Genomic DNA, 15,731 nt, shown 5'->3' with positions numbered 1-15,731 from the left:
ATTATTATTATTATTATTATTATTATTATGTGAGAGTGTGTGTGTGTGCGTGTGTCACGATACTGTAACAGGATATTTCACCAAACTCTAGACAAACTTCGTCAGCATTTAGGGTTTAAAATTCTAATGTTTATTGTCTTGGTTTGGAAGTAGCTTGTTAACTACCTGTAAACTCTGTTACAGACTTTGAGAGCTAAACTAGCTTAGATCACCTTGGGTTTTATCATGGATTAAGTATCTGTGGACAAAGTGGCGACAAGATGCTGTATGATAGTTAAAGAACATTTTTCACTCATTTAATTTTAACAATTAAAGCTCAAATCCTACGATTCATTTCTGAGATTGTGCTTGTGAAAATAAGATACTTGAATGGATTTGGAGAAGAATGGTACTCCTTCCGTTCAAACTACGCCTAGCTGGGTGAATATAGGCTCAGAGGAACAGAGGAAATGTGAAACATCCTACCTTGTGAAAAAACATGTCCTGCATGTAAGAGAAGCTTCAAGGGGAGCAAGCAGCAAAAAAGTCGTTTTTCAGCCAGGAAGAACCAAAGACCCCTTCAGACTAAGCACCATTTTATTGCCCACTGGAGTAGCTACTAGATTCTGCTTATTTTCTTGGCACTGTGGCTGGATTCTCCAGTCTGGTGATGAAGGTGCAAGCTGGATCTCATGTCCAGTATTCTTGGAAGAAGTGTTTGAGAATAGACATGACCGACTGGGAATTTCCTTAGTGTATGTTAATGTCCTACCTGACAATTTCTTGGCTACATCCTGAGCCGCATCAAAAGAAGCGTGGTCAGCAGATCAAGGGAAGTGATTCTCCCCCTCTGCTCCACTTTGGTGCGACCCCACCTGGAGTGCTCTGTCCAGCTCTGGGGCCCTCAGTGTAAGACAGACCTGGACCTGTTGGAGCAAGTCCAGAGGAGAACCATGAAGATGATCACAGGGCGGGAGCACCACTCCTGTGAAGACACTCCTGAGAGAGCTGGAATCGTTCAGCCTGGAGAATAGAAGGTTCCTGGAGAAGAGGAGACCTTATAGCAGCCTTCTAGTACCTAAAGGGGACCTACAAGGAAGCTGGAGAAGGACTTTTTACAAGGGCATGTAGTGATAGGACAAGGGGTGATGGCTTTAAACTGAAAGAGGGGAGATTTACATTAGATATTAGGAAGCAATTCTTGCCTGTGAAGGTGGTGAGGCACTGGCACAGGCTGACCAGAGAAGCTGTGGATGCCCCATCCCTGGCAGTGTTCAAGGCCAGGTTGGATTAGGCTTTGAGCAGCCTGGTCTAGTGGAAGGTGTCCCTGCCCATGGCAGGGGGTTGGAACTAGATGATCTTTAAGGTCCATTCCAGCCCAAACCATACTATAATTCTTTTCCTTTTTAAGCTCGTTATTGAAGAGCTGAGCCTAGAAAAATACCTGGGTTTAACCCATGATCAGAGATGCAGGTCAGGAAGGGCATCCATGAAGTCTGCACATATTTGTAGCTCTTTGTTTTGTCTTTAGAAAGTGTATGTGCAAAACTTGCAGGTAAGTTTTTTAGAGGGGGCAAAAAAAAAGAAAGGTTAACGTAGTTCACAATTCAAGCACAGAGGTGCCTGTTGTTTGGTGTCAGTCCTCCACTGTTACTCCACCTTACATGCTGGTTTTGTGCTGGGCCCAGAGGCTGGTTCGTGGTGGTGATGCGTGACATAGATTTTTGACCTGGGTAAGGAGTTGCGCATTGTGTTGATTGTTTAGTTTATCAGAGCTCTCAGGAGAGATGACTAGGAAAGGAAAGTGGGGAACAATGGGGCATGGAAAAGATGACGGTTCCAGTTTGATTTCCTTTAGGCTATGTGTTAGGGCAGAGGTTGTGGCTGTGCGACATGAAACCACAGAAAAGGCTAAGTATTAAAATAAGATGTTTGTTCTTTCTCTCAGAATACAGTTTTGGGGAATCATAGAAAAATCCAGAGGTGGCCATGAAAGTTAGGCCTCTCTTGTTTTGCATCCATGTGTGTGCTGTGCTAGCAGGCTGTAGGAACAAATACCCAACTCATAGCTCTTGATGTGATTCTCTTGGTGGCCTTTCCCAGTATTGGGAAGTTTATGCAGCACTAGGGTGGTTCGGCACGCAAAAGTTGTGCTTCTTGGCTGGTGTGGATCTGTGTGTTCTCTGTAGCATGGCCTCCAGAACTTTTGCTGTTTTGGAAAATGTTTCAGGATCTGCTATGGCATGCCAGCACTTCTTGAAGAAACTAAAGAGTTTGAGGTCTGTTTTTTCCCATCCCCTATTGTTTTATTCTGTAATATTTTCTTTTATGATGGATTTTCAATCTCTGGTCTTTTAATATTAAAATATGCATGCACAGATCAGTGGAGAGTTCTTGTGTGTGTCAGAGACAAAGCAACATATGAATTTGTGGAACTTCAATTGTTACCATAGCTGCTGGCCCTGCAACAGGGAAAGCAAGTGCTGAGATGCAGACAATGTGAATGACGCAGGAAACTGGCCAGGCCAGTGCAGCAACATCACCTTCCCACATTGAGATGTGGGCTGTGTGTATTCATGGTGACTCTCCTGTGTGGTAGGGAAACCTCCAAATATTGGAGATGGGGAAATCTGTGGTAATGCTGAGAGTTGAATTCTGAGCTCTCAAGGCCTGAAGAAATACTGGTGAAAATTTAAATACTCCTTTTGTTATTTCCATGCTCTCATGCAGAGTTTTAGGCCCAAATCGTGAAACATCTCTAGAGCTAAATATTTGATCCTGTTCCCACTAAATCACAGAAAAATACTTCTAGGGATGTTAGTAGTTTTTGGATGATCCCAGAAAGAGTACAACTAATTTTCTGATGATTGTACTGTGCTGCAGTGCTTGTAAAGAATTGAGCTCATACATAGATGCTCAATAAGTCAGTAAAATTTAACGTATTTCCTATCTAAAAGTCTTTATCCCTTTATTTTCTTGTTTCACTATTATTACAGTGGACAGTGCCCAGTTTGCAACCATCAGTTGGAGGACAGTGACCTCACTGAAGAGGAGTATAATAACCTCAGAGAAAGGATAATCAGGGATGTGATACATGGAACTGACACTTTCAGAAAGACAAGCCCACAGGTAGGTCTTGCACATCCTTCGCTCAGAGGGTAATACACAATTAGTGTTCAGATACTTGGAAAACACCACAAATCTTTTCTTCTTTGCTTAAGAATTATTAATTAATGTTTAATTAATAGGCCATTGGATACTGAAGTATCCAGTGTACCTTTTTCAGTTGTGTTTATAAAGTGGGTCTAAATATTGACCTTTTTCATATTGTTTTTTGTTCTTATATTTTTTGCCAGCTGTTAATGGATATGGGAATAATTTAAATGCAAAATTGTTTTACATTAAAAAATTTTAAAGGTATGGGAATCTTTTAATCCTTCAAAAGCTCAATTTTAAAAATTGAATAAAACCCCAGGAACTAGAACAAATTAAGACATCTAATATTTTGAGCTTGCAAAAAAATAGAAGTCCTGGTATTCTCAATTTCAGTATCGTATCTGAAGTTTATGCTTATGTACTGAATATTTGATTTTCCTGTCGGGCAGCTGTTTGCCAGAAACAATAAAGAACCAATCATTGTTTTGAACTTTCACAGTTCACCAACTGCCTCTCAATTTTCATGACACATTTTCGTATTTATAATTACAGTGTACATGAGGGGTATCAAGCTTTCCAGAGGTCATTGTAAACATACGAGAGGGCGTAATTCCCAGGCATTGTATGGCAGCTCTCTTTCTCACCCACCTTGTCTGGAGATCAGTGGTTCAGCCGTGACGTAGGGATTGAAGCTGAGCTCCACTAGATGGAGCCCGGGCCACATCCCAGGGGGACTTCGCTTTACTTCTACAGGCCTTGATGTCATGTTGCTGCACCTCACTTCTGCACCTGTTCTCAAAGCATGGAAGAGGACACCAGGTTTAATGCTTCAGGCTTTCTGCAGACAGACATTGCGCATGTGTAACAGTTATTACAGAAACCTGAAACAGTGTTGGGGTCCTTCTAGTACAGGCAGCCTGTTGTTCAGGCATGTAACGTCCACATAGATTTTGTCCGAAGTTCCGGACTTTTAGCTGATCTAGCTGTGATATGTACAGGGGAGAAACATTTTCCTTAAAAATGTAGCAATAATTTTAAGTATTTAAAGGGTACTAGTGTTCTATAATATTATAAGATAAACAAAAAGATATATTCTATTGCACATTGTACAACTGTTCTCTAGAAAGCTTTGTGAAAGTCACGGTGGAGATTGGCTTAGTAAAAATAACAACAACAAAACTTCATTCCTTAACTAGTTAACTGTTTAGTCTGTGAAGTTTCATTTCTCTTCCCTGTGGGACTGCTAGCTTGAAAATTTCAAATGTGTCAAGTACAAGATGAGCAGAGATGAGCAGTACCAGTTGAAGGGGGGGATTTAGGAAGGGAGTTCTGGGTAACAGGGCATTCATGCCCAAGCTGAGCAGTAGTGGAAATGATGTTCCTCCTGTTTGAGAGCCTGACTGACCAAATGAATGCAACCTAATGGAGCAAAGCCTTCACTCATGAGGTTAAGTTTTGATGTCAGTAGATTTTAGTCCACGTGATAGCTGAAATTCCCTCGCTTACCACTCTGGGGCCACCCACTCGCTAGTTCCAACCTGATCTTGTTCCAGTTCCGAAGCAGCAGGCAGTCACTGGGAGGCTGAATGCCGATGAACTCGGTGTGTTTACTGTTGGCTGCACAGCTCAAAGCCTGCTTCCGCAGTGAATTTTGAGTATGGATGATGTGGGGGTAGAGGCAAAACAGTGTCACGATGTGTCAGAAGTTTCCAGAAATAAATTCGGGGCTTTTTAGTTGCCTTTGTGCTGTGAAAGCAGACATGTGGTGATGAAAATATGCTGCCCATTTTAGGTATGCCAGACTGTGTGACTTCTCCTGCAGCCAGGGTTTTCCAGAGGGGAAACTAGGTGAGGAGGCTGAAAATAGGATGTACTCAAGTCTATCTGAGAGAGGGGGTTTCCATTTTCCAGTCAGTCACTTTTCTGTAGTAGCTGCAATTCAAATAGAAAACATTTTAGCTTTCTATTCCTTCTTTTCTCCTAACTAGTTTTCTTTAATGCCCTTTGCAATGAAATGATTATTCAGGAAAACAGTGAGTTGTTTCAAGCTCTAAACATTTTCTTTTTTTCAATAATGTTTCAAATTGAATATGAAGTGCATTTGGAATCCTTTTAAAAATTATGTTTCGCTGAGGAATAGTCTCTTACTTTTGCAACAGCATCATTGCTTTATTTGATTTTATTTCTCTCACTTAAGAATAAATGTGATCAGGGTAGAAGATTTGGTTTACTCAGGATCCCCCAAAAGTAATCTGTTCTGCTGTGGTTAAAAAAATCTTTTCTGTAATTAGCGTTAGGAAAGAAAATCAAAACAGCTTATGTTTGTACATCAGAACGGTAGTGAACAGTATTTACAAATACATTGAAAAGATGCTTGCATGAACTAATTATCTGTGACAAGGAAAGACATGTTACACATTAAAAATAGGCTCAGACCTTTATGAAGGGTGCAGCGTCTGGAGCACCAGTCTGATGAGGAGCGCCTGAGGGACCTTGGGTTGTTTAGCCTGGAGAAGAGGAGGCTCAAGGGGAGACCTTCTTGCTCTCTACAACTCCCTGAAAGGAGGTTGGAGTGAGGTGGGAGTCAGTCTCTTCTCCCAAGTAACAAGCGACAGGACTAGAGGAAATGGCCTCAAGTTGTGCCAGGGGAGGTGTAGATTGGGTATTAGGAAAAATTTCTTTACAGAAAGGGTTGTGAAGCCCCAGAAGAGGCTGCTCAGGGCAGTGGTGGAGTCCCTATCCCTGGAGGGGTTTAACAGCATGTCAATGTGGTGCTGAGGTACATGGTTTAGTGGTGACCTGGCAGTGCTGGGTTAATGGTTGGACTCGGTGATCTTAAAGGTCTCTTCCATCCAAAACGGTTCTGTGATTTACGCACAACTACTGAAGGGTCTGTTAGGATGTCATATGATGATTGATCTAATATAGCGAGCTGCAGCCTCGCAGCCTGTTGTGGAAGGAAGACGGTTGTAACAGTACTGTCACTTTTTGTACCAATGTCAAGATGGTGTGTTCAGCTGGATGTCTGTTTGCTCTGGTTGCATTTAGTTGGGAGCTGTGCCGTTGTACCTGATGTGATACAGTTGGTGGACTGAGAGGCAGAATCAGCTTTTGCTGTGACAATTTTAACGTTGCAGCTGCTCCCAGGTGTTTCTCTCAAGTACACAAATGCAGTAATTTTATTCCCTTTGTCATACTTTTCACCTCTGATTAGCCTGAAACTGTTGTGTAAGTGGAAGGAAGCACTTGGGAGATGTGTGTGTGTTGTCAGGAAGGCAGGAGGAGGTGGATTTGTGGGCATTTAAAGTCCCCATGCTAGATCTGGGCTCAGTGTATAGAGGGGTTTTACATGTTCTTGTAGAACGTAAGAGACTGGAAGGGTAAGAGGAAGTGACCCATTCATCTCAATCAGTCGCAAAAATAACGCTGAGGTTGTGCTGTTTCAAAGGAACCTTGAAAATAAAGCCCTATCTCTTACTTTCAGATTGATACCTTTTTCTATAATGCTTTGGTTCTCCCTCCACACGTGTGTATTTCTCAGCTGCATGATTTGCCCCAAAGCCCTATGTGATATATGTCAGTCTTTTTCTGAACAGCGTAATTCGTTACTTCGCAAAACCCTATGTACTGCAAACTCTGAGAGGGTTGTGTCTGACACAGTCTGCCCTAACCTCATCTGGCAGAGCCTTCGCTCCCAACTTCAGTGTGATCTTTTCATTCTTTTACCTGCTTTCTTGACTCTCAGCTTGTGGTCACAGTCAGCTAAATTGCCTGCACTTGAGCTGTTTCCAAGGTGAGCTACCCTCACCTGCCCTGAGATGCCATCCCTTTTGCATCTGGATATCATGGCTTCTTTAAAGAAGAGAAGGCTGGTTAATTCAGTTAGGCCTGCTGTGTCGCCTGATAAGATCAGGAGCTGAAGAGGGGACAACTCCTTGCCAGCAAACAACTGATACTGTGTGCAGAGTGTGTGCCACAGCCCAGGCTATGGGTGCCCTTTACCTCCTCTACCTCTGTTTCCGTAGATGTTACCTCCCCGCTGTCACTGCCAGCGAGCAAAGAACTTTCTGAGGGAAGGAAACATGGAGGGAAGGACTGTTTGTCCTCTACAGTGGGAGTGCAAAAATGTGTGTGTTGCTAAATGTTGCAAAGCCCCTTGCACTGGGTTGGGGGCTCTTTTGGGCAGGAACAGTACCTGTGGTTTCTTCTCAGGTGGGAATGACTGCACGTCTTCTCGCTGGTTTTGTGGCAGGGTGGTCACTTTGCTAGGGTTCGGTTTATATGGCAGCACTTGGATTCAGATCAAGCTTCTGCAAGAGTCGTGCTGGCAGGTTGAAAATCCTGTTGGTGCCACGGTAGGTTGAAAACTTTGTTAGTTCTGGAGACGGATATAGGGGTGGTGAGCTGTAGTTAGGGTTAGGATTAGGGATGAGTTTGGGCTTCAACATGGAGATTCCTGAGCTTGCTTTTTTTTTTTTCTTTTTTTCTTTTCCTTTTTTTCTGCCACCCCCCCACCTCCCTTCTTCCTTCCTTCCTCTAAGAGGCCCAAGAGTAGGGTGAACGCTGAGGTTGGTTTAGATGAGCAAGTTATGACTAAGTTCTGGATGGGTATGAGTTACTGACTTGTAGGTAGGCTGGGGTTTTAGGATGGCAAGAATGGAAGAACCTGTTATGGCTGCATCTAGGAAGTCCTGAAAGTGTGGTGTTTGGGGATTAGTGTTTTGGGCAGCAGGTGCTGGAGAACTTGAGTTATTGTTGAAGACTTCCAAGTTCATTAGTTCTCCAAGAGCTAATGCCAATGAAGATGAAGGGCTTACTGGTAGCTTTTCGGGTATGTGTTGGTGGTAGGCTATGGATAAGATGAGGATAAAAGTTGATATTGGAGAGTTGAAATACTTGAAGCACTTGCTTAATATGGCTGTGGTTAGGCCAGAGCATCGGAAAGGACAAATGTGTTATCTAGTCTGCAACACCAATCAGAACTCTTGCTTATAGCTGCTCTTTGATTATAGGATGGCCAGGGCTGATCAGTTTAATTCTACAGGTTTTGCAGATAGTGGGAATAGCAGATTGATGACTAAATCCGTTGTTGCCTTGTGGCTAATTTTTAGTTATGGGAAGGCTGTGGTCATTTGCTTGTAGGTAAGGATAGGGTTAGCATTGCAGTTAGAATGAAATACACTTGCAGATAGGGTTGAACACAGGTAATGGCTTATGGCAGGTGTTGAGACAATCGCAGTAGTAGAGTGCGCAGAGTCTGGGAGCACTGAGGCCCAAGCTATGGCATTTATCCTGCTCACTTTCTGTTCTTCTGCCTCCATTTAGTTCAGGGTGGATGTTACATCCTTCTTGTGATATGATCTGCTAGAGGGGAGGGAACTTCTGGGAGGAGGGAAAAGTAGAAGACGGGAGACCAAATGGGAAACGGGTGGTGAGAGACAAAGGCAGCTGGAATTTTTCTAAGGTTTCTCTTGCATCTTCCCTTTCCCCAGAGGCTCCTGATAATGGAAGCAAACAGAAGCACAAAGAGTGTTTTGGCAGGAGGATAAAAGACTTAGCTGCTTCCTTAGCAGCAAGAAATAGATCTAGATGAAAACATTATAAATTCAGCACATTTTTCTTTCCCTCAACTACCTCAGTGTTAGAGAATCTTTCTTGGGAGTGGGTAGGATCTTGTGCGGTGGTCCACAGTCCTCCCTTCCTCGATTTATATAGTGAGGAATGAGCTGGAATTTTGTTCAGGTCACTTGGTTTCCTTTGCCATCAAATGGTTATGCAGCAAAATTAGGCCACCCTCCAACACAAGAATGTTCCTTTCTTCCAATCCACTGTCTAAGCCTGTTTCATTGTCCTCCAAGGTCTTTTTAAACTACTACTTTGTCACCTCTGTATTTGGAAATTTTCCTAACATGATACATGCTTTGTATTCCAGTTAGTGCAAGCAAGAAAGAAAAATCTGGTTCGAATCTTACTTTTTTTTGAACATCAGTTATTTGGTTAAAATATGGTTGCTAACCTGAACTCATTTCCACTGATCCACTGATCTGAACATCTTGATAAGCAAAATGCAAACGTGGTTTGCTAGTGCAGTGATTTTTCTCAGATTTGTATCTCCCTTACATTAATGAGAACCTATAAGAAGAAATGGAGAGAAATAGAAGAAACTGAACCAAAGTTTAAGAATGACATATCTTGACAAAGTATTTCTTTTTTCTGTTCATTAGCTGATCACAGAGGCAGACAGGGCCATAAACGTGAATTCAGAACGGTAACTTTTATCTAAAGAATTAAACTAAGCAGAATTACCTGAGTAGCTGATTTTTAAGGAGATTATTTGATCAGGAACGCCGTGGAGACATGGTCCTTTACATGCAGTTCATGCGTTCCACTAAGTAGGATTTTGAGACATGTTTACATAATGCAGACTGTGTACACTACCATCCTTTTTAAAGTGTTTGCTGTCTCTGAATATTGCAAAGTTCTTTGATAATACTTCTAAAGTAAAGTTAGTGCAAGCACATGCTGATTTAAGACACTTTTAAATGTTACCTCATGGAACGTAAGCATTATCGAATGGTCCTTTACCATTTGATCTTTGGTCTGTTGCCAGGTCCTTCTGAGTTGAGAAGCTGGTCTCCAGCTGGTCTCCAGCTCCCTTTCCTAAATATCTGTAAAATATTTCATATATATGGGAATTAGTATAGAATTTTGAAATATGTGCTCATTTTCTAGCACGACCCTTTGTTTTTTTCTTGTTTTAATGCTGTAACTAGTTCAGGGGTTTAGTTGCTCGATATGAAGTCTTGTGTCAGGTTTTTTGAAAATCTAATTAGTGCCATCTAGTTCTGGCTTACCTATTTTTCCACTGACACAAGGAAAGAATTTCTAGAGATGCCCTTTTGCAAAAGGTGTGCACATTAAACCCTACCAGATCACATTATTCCAGAGGGTTTGCACAATTGTCAGCAATCGTTTCAACCATATTACCATGTACAGATGCTGGGTGAGTAGGTTTATAATTTTCTGGATTGTTTCTAGAAATATTAAAATAGGGGTAGAACACACAGTGCCATTCAGCCCCTCAGAACAGTTGCTGTTTCTCTTGAGATTGCAAATACTAGTTAGCAGAAGCATTTGGTGGCAGTGTGATTTCTGAACTAGCATAACTAACTGTACCACCCCGGCAGCTGCTCATTCCTGCCCCTTTGGCCCCTTCAAGTGAGCACAGCCCAGGGTAAGCAGGGCACAAACCCAGAGGAAAACAGAATGTTCTGTTTTCTGGTGTTTTGGTTTTTTTTTTTTCCCAGCTAGATTAGTTTCTTGTTCAGATTTTCTTCAAAGGTTTGTACCAGCATAGCTGGGAAAGCAGCATGGAGGTGTATCTGACTGTCTGATATACTCGTAGAATTTTTCCACATGGATATTATGGACTGTGTGTAAGTGCGTGCTAGTTTGCCTCACTTGGGATGCTGTCTTTTTCATGAAGGTCATGATGTGTTGCTTTTCTGTTATCCCACTGTCTTTCTATAGCACCCCCATTAGATTGTATTTAAGCATTCAAGTCAAGCTTTTCCTGGTTTAGCACTCTGTGGTGTGGTTTGCCTGAAGATGAAAAGTTTCAAAAATGGTGGTGTTAATATTGAAAGCACCGTGAATTCAAAATATTTCTGCCTTTGCAAGGTATTTTTTTGTTTGTTTGTTTTCAAAGGAAGGTTGGTATGGTCCCTTTCGCTCCTCTCCTCCTTAGGACAGCAGCCTTGCAAAGGTGAGGGTGTTTTTCCACTGAAGACAGCAGCACAAACTGCTTGTCCATGTGCTCAGGAAGGATGTTTCAGAATTGTGCTGCCTGAATTGCTGAGGTCCAGGTTTTGCACTGGCCTTGTGACTGACCCTCTGATGTAGGCAGGCAGGGACAAGTCCTGTGACAATACTGTTTGCTGTTGACAGAGGCAACACAGAGCACACCTCAGCCAGTTTGTCAATGTGCCTGCCAGTGCCTTCCTGTTTGTGATGGTGTCTCTGAAGGCTGCAGCCACTCGTGTTTGTGACTCCTGGATTATTTGTTAACTTGAGAAGCACGTAACTGAGGGCAAACAAACCGTATACAACCAGAGTACACGATGAAAGTATACACAATACTGAGAAATCCCTTTGTGCTCGTAAGGGTTGGAAGGGGATTTCCAGCTTTGAAACTGCAGGGGAAATATTCAAACCCTTCAGGCACAGCAACAAACAGATTTAAGAGTGCTCCAACGAGGCGCCTCAAAAAAAAAGATTGGCTGGATTTCAGTTTGACAGCTGAATTCTATTTCTCACGCTCTGACGCTCATTCCTGTGTTTTTCTTCTGATACCAAGAAACGTTGCAGAAAACAAAGCAGTCCCCATCACTTACTGTACTTTCTGAAACTGTCAAAAAAAGTGAGTGTTTTCACTTCTCTAAAAGCTGCTCTTACAGTGTTGAAAAACACTGTTTGATGCTTAGGGTAGAGTTATGTAGTACTTGGGTGCGGTTTAATATTCTGTTAATTAGAATTTGCACTTGAGTATATTGCCATTTCATATGAAGGGGGGGAGCACTGCTTTTTGTGTTGTACAAAGCTTAAACTGCTGTGACTGCTTTTGGATACAATATATGTTGAACACTCTAATTTTGCACTTTTTAATAATTTGAATTTAGTGTCTGTCCACCATTCCCAATGAGTGAGCATAAACTTTGTTGTTTGGAGGAAGTAGCCTTTCCTGCAGTGATTTTATTAGGGTTTGGTAAGGTTTTTTCTTTTTTGTTTTTTTTTTTCCTCTGAATTCCATGTGTTGGCGTGGAATACAAGGCTTTCTTTTATTTAAGAGTCCTCTGTGAATTGCTCATTTATCTCCTTTGTATGTCATATTACTTCGGTTTTTTGACATTTAGATGGGTAGATGTTTTGGATTGTTGAAGAATTTGGGCAATACTATGATTTTATTTCTAGTTGCCAGCATATTTCCTATTTAGACTTGAGGAGAAAAGTTCTGGAGTTCTAACCTTTCTGTGGTCTGAAACTTGTCAGACCCTGTTACAGACATGAAAATGATTTCAAAATACTAATTTGAATTACTCTCTTTTCTCTTATCAAAGGACATTTTTGTTTAGCAATGGTTTCTTTGTTTTGTCTTCAATTGTGATGTTTATTTTCTTGTTATCGTTTAACACAGAGGATCTGTAAATACTGACAATGAATCCCTCCCCTCCTTTTCGTTGTGCTTTTGAGGCTTATAGTCTGAGTGTGCACTGGAATTGGAAGAAAAACATATGTTACTGTTTATAAATGTATTTACAGAAGTTGAAATAGTATTAGTACTCTTACAGAAAAGTCCTTTCCAGATTTATTACTACTATTGTTTCAAATATTATTGGCTGTGTAAGCCAGGCTTTTGAAGTCTGAGGTCACACTTCTTTAAAAGTATTTTTTAAATGAATGGTTTAAAGTAGCAAAACTAATGTTTTTTCTTTCTTTCTTTTCCAAACAATAATTCCTATACTTCTGGGGGTTATTTTAAACCAGCCTCTATCTCTTGTTTTGCTTCAATATCCCAGGTTGAGAGAGGAATCGCATTGAATGTTGTAGCTTCACAGTCCAGTCAGAATAGTCACTGCTACGCATGGGGAAAGGTGATCTCAGTAGTCTCCTTTGCTACCAGTTTCATTCCTATTCCACGTCCTGGCTAAATTTTCATGCCAGGACAGACCTCTGTGCTCTGACCTGAACAGGGGGACTGGTGCAGGCTCAATGTTAACTGACTCACTTCATGGTCGTTCAGTTCTTCATCCACTTTGGTCATTTTCTTTCTGCTAACAAACATGTTTGCATAGGTAGAGGAGGGGGTGGGGCTGAGGGAGGGGAGAAATACATCTTTCTGTGGTAGCACCAGTACATACCAGTATAAAATGATGGTGAAATAGCACATGAGTCACCCAGCTGGTGTGAAGTACCAAAAAAATGAGAGACTGTTTTGTGCTTTTGCTGAGGTCTGAATGGACTTGAGCCACCCACACACTAGTGGTTAAACAAAAAAATTACTTTAAATTTCTTTAATTCTTCATGTCCCAGTTAAATTCCATCATGGGTTTGTCGTGGCTGGCTCTTATTTCCAAATTGATTTAGTCAGTGTGTGTTCATTTGCACAGATAAGCTTCCTTAGGAGAAGGTGCAGTGAATCATTTCTAGCGGTGGCGTGGTTGGCATTCCCCTATTTTCCCAGCTAGGCAATGAATGAAATCAGGTGGTTTTGTTTAAATTCCCTTTTCTTTTGTATATAGTATGAAACAGGATGTCACTGGAGCCTCCCGTGAGCACCCTGCTGCATGGTGCGTGTTCCTGCTGCAGTGAGACAAGCAAATTGACAGACCTGCCTAACTTGATGTCATCTGCAATGTGACTGAGGGTGCACTTGACCTCCTCATCCAGATCATTGATAAAAACAGAACTGGCCCCAAGACTGAGCCCCAGGGAACACCACTTGTGACTGGCCACCAACTGTGCTCTACTTGATTTGCTGCTTGTGAAGATGATCTTAAATTTCTTCTTCTAGTTGGCTAGTGAGGGAAATATCTTTAGAGAATTGTGGGTGAATAATCTCTTTATTGCTGTGGCTGTAAGATCTGCATAAAATCCAGACAAAACGCAGTTTTCAAAAGATTAGCATCCTATGAATTGTGTACTTTCTCTGTAGTGGGTGGGCACCTGGTGCCCATTGAGCTGCTCTATCACTTCCCTCCTCAACAGGACAGGGCTGACTTGTGTGGGGGTGTGGAGAAATGTGGTCAGTGGGTCAAGATAAAGGCAGTTTAATAAAGCAAAAGAAAGGCCATGTGGAAGCAAAGGAAAACAGAAGATTTGTTCTCTACTTCCTGTCAGCAGGCGATGTCCAGCCGTTCCCCAGGAAGCAAGACTCTGTACGAGTAGTGGTTGCTCCAGAAGAGCAATAACATTGTTAAAATGTCCCTCTGTTTCCATCTTCCTCTTAGCTTTTATTGCTGGGCAGATGTAATACGGTCTGAAATATCCCTTTGGCCTGTTTGGGACGCTGTCCTGGCTGTGTCCTCTCCCAAGATAGTGCCCACCCCCAGCCTACTGGTGAGGGGGAATGTTGGACAGGCAGCCTGGGTGCTGTGGGAGCACTGCTCAGCAGCAGCCAAAACACTGGTGTGTTATCAACACCTTTCTACCTACCAGTACAGAGCACAGCATTGTACTGTGGAGGAAACTAACTCCACTACTGTAGGGGCTGCTGTGGGGAAAACTAACTCCATCTCAGCTGGACCCAATGCACTCTTACACTGTAAGTCTGTGTGTGCTTGATTAACCCTTTGTTAAGGGTTGCTGCATCTGGATGACGTAGTCTGTTGCTTATTCTCAGGCTTTGCCCTTCTCTTTCCCCATGTCCAGAGAGAAGAGTCTCAAAACCTGCCTCTCAGGGGAGCAGACTTGGATCTTCTCTGTTGTTCTTTATGTATTTTGTTTTTTTCTGGAAAAGGAAAGGAGCACTCTTGTGTCTTACTGGGGAAATATGGATGGCGAGGAGAAAATGAACTGATCCTTGGGGATTTTTAGTCTGTCTGAGGCTTTTTACTGGAGTCTGCTGTATTTGGTGACATATATATTAAACTTGGCCATTTGTCTTCTCCACTTACTCTGCTATTAACTCTTAATCTCCCTGTGTGGATAGGAGTCTCCTGTGCCAGCAAAGCATCTCTCTGTGTATTGCAGTTTACTGGTAGTGAGGCAAAACAGAGCAGATTTGGGAGGCTGACAGGGGCGCACATTGTCAGGCATCTGTTGAGAATCAAGAAGGAGACATGGACAGGAGATGGCAAGGAAGGGTGGAGTGGACAAGGAAACAACCCTGAAAAGGCTAGAGCATCTCCGCAGCTCCAAAGTAAACACAAGAGAGCTAGAAGTTGGCTCTCCACTGTGCCCATCAGGGAAAACCCACACCTTCAGCACTGCTCTGTAACTATTGTCACTTTAAATAAAACACCACTTTAGAATTCCCCGCAATGTGTTTGCTTTGTGTTGAACTGAGTCCTAAAAGACAAGATCACATGTACACTATACTTACAAAAATGCCTACTTGACTGTATCCATGTTCCTTCAGATCATACTGGCATTTTTAGGCATTAAGAAAATATCGCTCTACTGGAGCATTTACCGTGTGTTTTCCATCTGCTTCTACTTCCTTTAGTCTTTTCCATTTTTGCTCATCTCAAACCTCACCTTCGTTCAGTTGGCACATGCTTCCCTTCTTTTGTTTCCCACGTTTCAGACCACCACCCATTACTACAGTGATGGCTCATCTGATTTTGAACCGTGGGGAAGTCCACTGGCTGGCATAAGCCCAGAAGTCAGGAATCCCCATTGCTTGGGTTTGCATTTGTTTCTCCTCCCCCTCCTTGCCACCCTCTTTGCTGATGACTTCCTTTCTGCGTCTTGGTGTCCCTGACAAATGGCAATGAGGATTCATCTATGTAAAACGCATTGAGATCGGAGCTGGGAGGCAAGGGAAAACACTTCACCAGTGCCAACAATTTGGTTTTGTTTGAGATGACAGTTTTCTT

The 15,731-nt window shown here is 42.3% G+C and overlaps 1 protein-coding gene across 1 annotated transcript in view; it reads left to right on the top strand.

Moving 5' to 3' along the window:
- Positions 1–2,936: 2,936 nt before the first annotated feature.
- The window catches only part of LOC104488127 (mitochondrial ribonuclease P protein 3-like), a gene marked incomplete at its 5' end in the record, with an annotated part of 39,311 nt that continues 26,516 nt past the window's right edge, over positions 2,937–15,731 (top strand). Inside the window, one exon of the mRNA XM_010133727.1 lies at positions 2,937–3,108. Within this exon, the coding sequence (XP_010132029.1) occupies positions 2,937–3,108 (172 nt within the window). The remainder of the gene's footprint in view (positions 3,109–15,731) is intronic.

Source organism: Buceros rhinoceros, unplaced genomic scaffold, assembly GCF_000710305.1.
Source record: "Buceros rhinoceros silvestris isolate BGI_N320 unplaced genomic scaffold, ASM71030v1 scaffold12203, whole genome shotgun sequence".
Taxonomy (NCBI): domain Eukaryota; kingdom Metazoa; phylum Chordata; class Aves; order Bucerotiformes; family Bucerotidae; genus Buceros; species Buceros rhinoceros.
This window is presented reverse-complemented; position numbering and strand designations above follow the sequence as displayed.